General features: G+C 38.3%; 1 protein-coding gene across 1 annotated transcript in view; it reads left to right on the forward strand.

Moving 5' to 3' along the window:
- The first annotated feature begins 1,850 nt into the window (after nucleotides 1-1,850).
- ITGAV (integrin, alpha V) overlaps nucleotides 1,851-10,411 on the forward strand; it is a 46,448-nt gene continuing 37,887 nt past the window's right edge. The window contains 2 exon segments of the mRNA XM_009329677.1: nucleotides 1,851-1,894; nucleotides 3,888-4,015. Coding sequence (XP_009327952.1) covers nucleotides 1,851-1,894; nucleotides 3,888-4,015 — 172 coding nt within the window.

The raw sequence follows: 10,411 nt of genomic DNA on the forward strand, positions 1-10,411 counted from the left end.
TGCGCCTGAGGTTTTGTCCCGTGAAAGTTCAGAAATTCTGCTGTTCTCTTTTTTGACTGCTCTTAGCAGAAGTGCCGTGTTTTTGAGTTGTGCTGTATCTGTGCGGGTCACAAAGCTGCTGAGGAGTCTAGAGAATAAAAAGTTCCATATAAATGCTCTCTGCATCTGCTTCCTGAATATGTTCTCGTTTTGTGTTGAACGAAGATGAGGCAATGCGCAGTAGCTGGTTAGCGGGTGTATTTCAGACTTTTGAATAGTCGTGTCACTAACTTCAAACTCCTGCTGTTGCCGTAATGAATTAGTCTGTATTTCACAAGTGTGGGCTACATTGAGATCCAGCTTTTGCCACTTTTTTTCCCCCCTCCTTTCCCATCTTAAGAAAGGGCTGTAAAGCTGGAAAAGCTGCTGGCTTCTGTCATGCTGAGGGGATTTTCTCCCTCTCTTGATCTTTACCTCATAAAACTTTATAAACAAATTCTATAGTTATTGAGCAAGTCTTTTTGCAGTATATCAGCTAGCCTTGTTTGCATTTCTTTATTGCCTACAAATATTAGAAGTCATCCTGTCTTAACTTGCATGTGTTGCAACATCTTTCTGTGCTATCTTAATCCTGTAAGTCTTAGTACTAAAAGAAAAAAGGTTCTATTTGTGTCCCTCCCTTTATTTTTCAGTCAACGCGTGCAATGCGTGTGGCTGCAGAGTTACCATGAGACTGGTAAATGCATGTAGTAAACTTTCTTTCTTGCTTTCCGATAAGGAATTATGTGACCTGACTCTCGTTGAAATCACTGTTTGGAACCTTTCCATTATTTTTATAATAACTATTGACCTCAAAGTGCATGGCTGTAAAAGAAAACAGTGTTGGCTTTTTTTTTTTTTTTAAACTTTGAACACTGGTCATTTTCAGACAGCATGGAAGACTCCTTCATGATTTTAAGGGAATTTCCTCCTCAATTTTCAGCTGTGACTAGAAGTTAGTCTGTATCTGCTAAGCTAAAGTCTAGTACTGAACTTTATCTTAAATTTAAGCTCATAATTGAAACAAAGTAGCTATGCAGCTTTCACAGGAACAGGCTCAAATGGTGTAAAATTTTGAGTTTACCCCTATGGAGACTGATCTCTTTGCCTCCTGAAATAGCCAGAAATACTTGTATACTGTGTCCTCCAGACACAGGCCTGCGTCTTCCCCATCATTCAAGAAGGATCAACACACAGGCAACGCAGGCTGGAATGCCTGCAGGTTCCCTCAAGCTGTTGGAGGGGGAAGAAAGGTAGTGATGAACAGTGAGCTCAGCGATGTCTGCAGTTAATGTTAAGTAGAAAACTGAGTGAACTGTTTTGCAGCACGATTATTAGCAAAAGGTGTTTAGTAAAATGAGCCTTGTTATATGGTTTCTAGTGAGCGTCATGTGTGTCTCGGTTCCTACACCTTTGTTGTTGCTTTGGTGAATTTTTATTTATCACCTGTTCTTCACATCAGTACTAGAGATTAAGTAAATTTAGTCGAGCTAAAGCTATTTGGATTGACTAGCCTTGCAACAAAGGAGCGTTATTAGTTCTTGAACGCTCAAGCTGCTGTTTCATAGTCTATTTTGACCTGCTGGATACCAAAATAAAGCATATTTAGAAGTCCAAAGACCTATTCCAGGAGTCAGTGGTAGTCTTGCATCAGGGTGCTGTGTGGTGCAGCACTATGTGTGGGCATAACTATAACACTAACTGATGGAATGTAACTTTATAAAAACTGAAAAAGGTTTCTCATACATGCCGTGTTTTAAAAGAATTGCATTTGATAGTCTGTCTTTCGAGTGTACAAGTACATGGAAATACCAGTTTCTCTTTATTGGCCCATGGCAAAGCACTGGCAAGTGATTATTCCCGTAAGTGCCCCCATGTAAGTTGAACTGCTGAGGATGTCAATACGCTCCCAGTTTTGCCCACGACATTGTGCTGGGGCAGATGGTTGCAGCAAGTAGGAGATAGGCAGTATCAAAGCCCAGCTGGTGTATTCCCACGGAAATAACGCATTTCCCTCTTTTCCCCCTTTCCCAAAGTATGTGGACTAGAGACTTCTTTGTATTTAGGTAATTTGTGTATTATTATAAGACCTATGACAAAATCTGCTTGTTTGGTCTATGATGATAAAAAAGCTTTTTTTTTTTTTTTTCCTTTGGGAAAATAGGTGATTAAACCTCTGTGGAGTCCCATAATGATGTCTTTATTGGTAATCTTGTTAAACTTCATGACAAAGATTGTCTTAAAGATTTAAAATATATGGTTAGAATGGGAATGATTATTTTTTTTAAACAAGTATTTAATTTGGCGTGCTTCTCAAATGCTAGTGATACAAGAGTAAAGTGTGAGCAAGCTACCACTTGTTTAGTAGTTTGTAATTATAATAATTAATGTGTTTCTTTACTTGGCATTATGATGTTTATTTTTAAGCATTTCTGTTAAGCCCAGAGAGAACATTTTAAGTTGATTAAAGCATTTCAAATTCTTGTTCTTGGAATCTAGAGAGTCTATGAATGGCAACTAAGGGAAACAAAATGGATTGCTAACTAGCCTAGATTTTCTATCAGGGTCCACACCAGGAAATTTTTAAGGTTCTGCAAATTCAAACAAGTTGAAAACTAGCAGCCTATGTTGGTCTTCATATGAATTGAGCTTTGATGAGGTGCTACATCTTTATACCTGGTATTTACATATTAAGAAATATAAATGTAGCTCTGTACTAAAGTGAAGTCTGGGAGATGACTGTGAAAACCAGAACAAGTTTGATAAGTCTGGATCTGCCTACGTGTAGACGTTCTCTCCAACCAGTCTTGCAGCTTGTTCAGCTAACCCAATTTCAAAACTAAATAACCATAATGCCTGATATGGGATGATAAGACTTGCTCTTGCAAGCTATATTCTCTCTTAAACAGTCTAAATGGAAACAACAGAGAAAATTCTGATGAAAGGAAGCATTTAGTTTTACGTCTTCTATACGTCTGTCTATACTTCAAATTGACTTCCTCAGGAAAGTGCTGATGAGTCAAGTGTGTCTCAGAGGTGTCGGAGTTCCTGGAAGATGTTAATAACCTTGCTGGAAGATGCTGACAAACTTGTTTGGTCTGGCTTTTTATTCAATCTGTTTCTTACTTCAACTTCTGAGTTTTACCACCTGCACAGGCATAATCTTGCAGCAGTTCCTGCTCAGAGTGCACTTAACATGTTCATATAAGCAGAGATTTATAAAAGCACAACAGATCTTTATAAGAAAATTATTACTGTGTAATGAACTTCACTAAAGATTCATTAATGTACAAACCTGTGGTTGACAGTCACTTGGGTACCTGGAGATTCTTTTTGAAAGAGCATTTGCTAATACTAGGCTGACTCACCACTTAGTACCTTCTGAGCTCAGAAGCACTACTGTTTTGTTTATATATTATTTCCATTTTTGACTGACTTCCTTGAATTACTCTTACGTACAAAATTAACCAGAAATTATGCTAGCTGATGACTTTCTTAAATTACAGAAGTCTGTGATTTCCTGTTCCACTGCATACACACATACTTTTGAAAGGAAGAAAAGAATATAAAAGTTGTTTATCTCATTTTGCATATCATTTTAAGTAGGACAGAATACTTTAATTTTCTCTTATCTTCTTTTGTCTCTTCTTTTTGGTAAATGTTTTCTTTTGCCTGCTTTTTCTTGCAGAAAAGAGGGACCCAAGACCTAAAACCTAATATGAATTTCTCTGAAACTCAAAGTCATTCTAGTCAGATTTAGATTTGAATGGGCAAGGCTTTTGCTTTATTACCTCTTCAGCTGTCATAAAGTAACAACACCTGTGCGTTAGGATTTGAAACCTTTGTTTTGTTTCTCCTTTTTACTGCAGGATATTTCTTCTGGTGGGGGCTCCAAAAGCAAACACTACCCAGCACAACATTGTAGAAGGAGGCCAGGTGCTCAAATGTAACTGGAATTCCAACAGAAATTGCCAGCCGATCATATTTGACTCCACAGGTAACATGTAGTTCACTGTGGGGGGAGATGGGGTGTCTCTGCTTTAACCCTAGTGTGAGAGCGCAGAAGGGATTCAGATTCACGTGGGGGTTTTTTGATGGTGATGTGAATGCAGCCGTTTTTGGACTGGCAACTAGTCAAGGCTTGTTTTGTTTTTGTGGGTTTTTTTCTCCTCTCTTTGAGAATTCTGTTGTCCTTGGTATGTGCTGAAAGCCTGAGTGAGCATACATTATTCTGCTTTTGTTTTAACCAATTTATATTTCTCCTCTGTACTTTCTAGCAATCCTAAAACATTTAGCAACCTAATTCCCAATAAACCCCAAGGGATTTATTGCCTATTAAGAACATGGCATATGAGGAAAGATACTTTTTAATATCAGCAAAGGTGGTATATGCAGAAGTATTCAGAAGTTTAATCTGAAACTGGGAAGTATAAACTTCAAACTGTGGGAAAAACCCCTTTGTTATTTTTCCCCTTGGATGTAGCTTCGTAGCATTTGTGACATTTATGATAGCAGCACTTGGGGTGCCTCAGGTCAGAGGCATTACTTACCCATTTCTGAAGTATGCTAAAGCTGAGCAGCAGCAATGATGACATTAAACATTTCACTCAGTCTTCATGCTCTGGTACACATAGTGATTTCCACAAGCTGTGGCAGGTCATATGAGAACGCACTGCATGTGCTTTTCTGCTTGAGCCATTCAGTGTCGAATCCTGTTTTCCACAGCGTGTTTTAGGTCAGCGGAAAAACCTTTCCATGTCATGGGAGTGGATTAGTAAGACCCATATGGTAGGGCAGAGGAAACACCTGTGCTTTTAAGGTCTAGGTGGTTATAATTCATTCTTGCCTCTGCTGGTATTTTGGCTTGGCAGTCCAAAGGCTGTTAGATTTATGCAGCCTTCGTAAATCGTGTATGATACGGTGGAGAAGCTCTTCTTCCAATTCCATTGTCAAGGTATACCACAAAATGTTGTTGGGGTTCAGACTTCTGAAATTTCCATATATTTTTCTGAAAACTATTATGTTACCAGCTCTCTTGCAAAAAAAAAAAAAAGTACATAATGATACACAGAAAACTCAAGTCATTATCGGTCTCTTTACTTCACTCTACAGGAATGTTTCTGCCAGATTACTTAAGATCTCTAGTAAGCTGCAAAGTGTAACATTTTGTCTGCATCAGTGTAAGACAGCAAAAAAAAAAAATTTTTTTTTTTTTTTACTTTGGGCTTATCGTTTACTGGAATACAAATGTGGGTTTTGTTTGCCTTTTTTTTTAAAGAAAGACTCTAGATGTCCCTAATTAATCACCACTAATATAATAGCCAAAAAACTTCTGGTATGGAAAGATGAGCCACGTGGGTAGGTTCTAGATGCATCTTCCAATGGGAATTGCAGTGCATTTATCTGTTTATACTGTGAACGTTTGCAATAGGCTTTTCCATATGCCAGGCAGAGTAAATGGACACAGAGGCCATGGTGCTTGGCTGTGTGTCTGTGCTTAAGATATATGCTACTGGGCAAACAGAGAGTGTTTTGCTTATAATTTGCCTTTAAGTAATGGGCATATTAATCTCTTGAAATTTAACAGTAAAAATAGCAGGTCATAACGGCTTAAGAGGATTTCTTTCAGGCACATTTTAACTCATTCCAGTTTTGTGGCAATGAATTGGGAAATAATGCATTTGTCAATTATTCTCTGGGTGAAAAAGGGCATTGTATTTCAGCATAATAAAATAATAAATGCACTGAGACAAAATGAAATGTCTCTTTCTTTGTGCATAATACAATGGTCGATTCCCTACGTTATGGTGACAATGTCCTACTGCCAACACAGTGCAAAGCAAAAAAAAATTTTTTTTTTTTTTTTTTACTTTGGGCTTATCATTTACTGGAATACAAATGTGGTTTTTGTTTGCCTTTTTTTTAAAGAAAGACTCTAGATGTCCCTAATTAATCACCACTAATATAATAGCCAAAAAACTTCTGGTATGGAAAGATGAGCCACGTGGGTAGGTTCTAGATGCATCTTCCAATGGGAATTGCAGTGCATTTATCTGTTTATACTGTGAACGTTTGCAATAGGCTTTTCCATATGCCAGGCAGAGTAAATGGACACAGAGGCCATGGTGCTTGGCTGTGTGTCTGTGCTTAAGATATATGCTACTGGGCAAACAGAGAGTGTTTTGCTTATAATTTGCCTTTAAGTAATGGGCATATTAATCTCTTGAAATTTAACAGTAAAAATAGCAGGTCATAACGGCTTAAGAGGATTTCTTTCAGGCACATTTTAACTCATTCCAGTTTTGTGGCAATGAATTGGGAAATAATGCATTTGTCAATTATTCTCTGGGTGAAAAAGGGCATTGTATTTCAGCATAATAAAATAATAAATGCACTGAGACAAAATGAAATGTCTCTTTCTTTGTGCATAATACAATGGTCGATTCCCTACGTTATGGTGACAATGTCCTACTGCCAACACAGTGCAAACCCCCACTCCTGCCTGCCCCTACCTCATAAGGTAACAGGGGTTAGGGAAGACTTGTGGTTCACTTTGCAGGAAATAGGAAGCAGAGGATTTGACCACTGACTTGTGGTGCTAATGCGAAGGTGCTTTTTGTAGATGACTAAACGCAACCTCTGCAAGAATTCAGGTTCATCTGTCACTGCTCCAACATTTGTGTAATATGATTTGTAACTCCAGAGGTACTGCTTAGCCCTGCAATACAAGGCAGATTTTTACTCCCCTCCCCAGATGATTTAGCGGTTTTGTTAATGGAAAAAGCAGCACAGGTTCTGCCTAATTAATTAGATGGGTTTCTTCAGAGTTCTTCTCTAATTGTTTACAGCTAGTGAGAAAACTGACCTGTGAAAATAATGAGAACATTTGTACTTGAGGCTTTTCTCTGTTTACCTGTTGCTGCCAAACTCCATATGAGGAGTTGCAAAATTTAATTACTAGAAGGCATGGCCCTATTCCTCTTCCCGCTTCCCTGTGCCAGGTAGCTTAGCTGGCAGACCCCGGACCAGGCCAAGCCACTGCATCTTGCATGCAGTGTCTGAGAGCAAGGAAGAGGCTGTGTTTCTGTGCTGTGAACGTAGCAAGGGAACGGAGGAAAGAGCAAGTCTTGTTCTGACTGTGTGAGGTTGTGTTTGTCCGCTTGTCTCGCGGTTGTATCACAAATAAGTACGAGAGGGGGGTTTTACAGAGGTCCAGCAAGCAAGGGTTTTTCCTCTCTCGATTATTATTGTTTTCTTTTTAAACTTTCCTTGTTTTTTAGTTAAGTTTTCCTCCAGCTTTATGGGTCCTTTTCTCTTCCCCATCCATACAACAGCCACATTGAGCTCAGCCGCACAGCAGTGGCTGCACAGAATTGGGTTTTATTTTCTAACACTTGCTTTTGGCTTTAATATTGTATTAGCACAGAAGCGTGGTCCTTCACGCAGACAAATGCAACAGCTATTACGTAGCCCAAGAGAGAAGGTACTAGCTGCTTTATGTTAATCTTTGGAGGCACTGTTCAAGCTCTTACCTTATACCAGCGTTGCTTGTTACTTGCATTTACCCTCACCCCAGCTCCTCTGGGGTAAGTGGAAAGCGGTAAGTCATTAAGCTGGTAGTTCCTGTAGTACCAAATTTACTACTTTGTTTATTCCTTCCTGTGCATGACAACTCAGCACTTTGAGGAGGGGAGCTGGGCAGCAGGAGTCAATTCGTGGAACTCGCATAGCTCTCATGCTGAAAATATATGTATTGCCCTCCCCGCCAGCTTGCAACATAAAAAAACCCTCATTACAGCATGTATTACAATTTTTAAACGGCTGGCCAAAAAAAATGTTCTTTCACTGTTCCTACACAGTGTGTTTTCTCATTTAAAACAGCAATATATTTGTGAAGGGGAATCTCCCTTTCTCCTAGATCTCCCAGCACAATGGTTACACTCATGTAAAAATACACGGGAGAATATTCTGTATATATGTCTGTGTGCGTGTGTTTCTGTGCATATTATACTAATTGCTTTTGACATTCTGGTATACATGGTGGCTTTGGAAGGCAAAATGTTTATATCACACATTAACACTTCCCAAATGTAAAGATGCTTCGCTGTGGGGCTTCTGAGCTTTTTAGCATTGACATCAGTTGGCTTTGATTTAACATAGTTATGACTATGTGAAAATTGCATAACAAACATATGTGGTAGAAAATGCCCTCAAATTCAGGGGTGTGTATAGCTGTGCTGCATGTGCTTGTGTGTACGTGGCCAGAAAGTTAAAGTAAATTTTTTTAAAGGCTTTCAAGTATCATTAGGCATGCATTTCAGGCTGACTTTTGCTCTTAGAAGCACGTAAAGGTTAAAGTTAAAAAGGAACCAACCACCAGAGCAAGCTTCCTCACATGCACGCACGCTTTTGTTGATCCTGTTGCAAAACTGAAATAGGAAGCAGTGCTTTTATCTGTTACTTGAACACGTTATCCTGTAAATCTAGATAGAAATAGATCTGATTAAAAAGTGCTATGTAAGTGCTAAACTTTTATTGCCTTATTCTTGTTAACCTTGTTAATTCAGGTTAACATGCTGCTGTCACAAAACTAAAGTTTCTGGTATTTGTATTCTTGTATATCTTGACTTCTTACTACAATTGCCACAGCATTACCACAATTTCAATTGAATTGTTATGTAAAATACTTGGGATTTTTTCCTCCTCTGTCTCAATTAACTTTCAGAGTTTCAGAATGCGTAGGAGGCTGTATTTTTTCAGGACAAGCACTGGGGGGAAATTTACATTCTCAAGATAGTATATTCTTCAAAATTGTCATAAGCATAAACAATATTAGTAAATCCTTTCCTTTGCAAGATGTTTTACATTTCACATTCAAATTACCAAAACCCACAAGTTACAGGTCAAGGTGGATAAATGTTTGTCTTCATTCTTATGCGTTTTCCACACCAGATAATTTTGTGACTGAAAATTTAGTTCATTTTTTGTTTTAATCCATAGCAATAGGGGAATGTTCTGAATCTTATAAAGAAGAAAGAATCTGGGAAAGCAAATGGTGGAAAAAATGCTCTTAGAGCTTGCCGGGCTCTAGTACTACTCTTTCTACAAGACTGACTGGAGAGGTGGTTCCTCTCTTAGAAAGCTTAACAGTTGGCTTCATCTGCCAGCTGCTTAGCAGCTTTTTCCAGGAAAAACATATTTCTTGTGGGTAAACTGTAAAAGGAATGCACTTAATATAGCAGTCCATTTTCTGTTTCTGATCAGTTTTGAGACAAAGGTCCAAAACCATTTGTTTTAAAGGCACATCTATTCTCCCTCCCCGTTTCTCCTTCCACAGCCTTCACGGCCTAGCACGGTAAAACTTGCATAGATAGTACCTAATATTACTCAAAGTATTTCCATTATCTTGCTCAGGGAAAAGATTCTTGAAAAGTTAAAGTTTTTTCTTCAACTTTTATATTTATTTTGTATAGTTGTCCATTTTTTGTGTATAAAATCAAACATGTTTTTTTCTGTGCAAGAGGAGGATCAAAAACTCACTGAGCCAGACAACAAAATGAGTGAGCAGAGGGGTGGTCAAACGTGCTTTTTAGGAAAATCAACAAGTCTGGCATACATGGAATAGCAGGGTGGATACACTTAGCTAATTGTCTGACATCTAGATAAATACCTCCATTATTTGGCCATGGAATTTTAGAGAGCAGGATCACTCTGAATTTTCATTCTGACAAACAAAAAATTCTTCAGAGACCCATGTAACCAGTTGGAGTTAATCAGACTGTACACATGTGAGCAATATGTAGCAAATTAATGAGTTTCCTATGTGCTTGTTTTCCAAAAGGAAACAATCTTCATAATTAGTCATATTATTTTACTTTTCATCTTTGGGGTCCTAGCTCTTCATCAGTCAAGAACAGTGGGAAGTGGGTTGGTAGAAATAGCATTTCTTCATGCTCCCATGGCTCTTCATTAAAAAATGTAACAAAACGGTTTTGTGATGGTAAAGTTTCTCCTGCAAAAACCTGCCAGTTTTTTAATGAAAACTTCAGTTGAGAAAGGTACCTGCTCCAGTACAGGATGCTTGAAAGCACAGCTCGTTGTCAGCATGAAAAAGTGCGGTACCAAGACTGTTTCAAGAGCTTCTGCATTTAGAATAATCTGATGAAATGCAGACAGCTCTACGAACTGTTACAAAGGAAAATATGCTCATAAAACAACTTTGAACTTCTATGCTAATGAATTGCAGATTTCTTGAGCAGATTTCATTTTTAGCACGGAAAGATCTTGCTCAGACAATGTTATTGTTTTGCTCTTCTGAGACACACAGTATAACAGATCGACGCACTGCTACATTGTCATTCCTTCTTTTGGTAAAAAAAAAAAGCTTTCCCTA

This window comes from Pygoscelis adeliae, unplaced genomic scaffold (assembly GCF_000699105.1).
Source record: "Pygoscelis adeliae isolate BGI_AS28 unplaced genomic scaffold, ASM69910v1 Scaffold7, whole genome shotgun sequence".
Lineage (NCBI taxonomy): Eukaryota > Metazoa > Chordata > Aves > Sphenisciformes > Spheniscidae > Pygoscelis > Pygoscelis adeliae.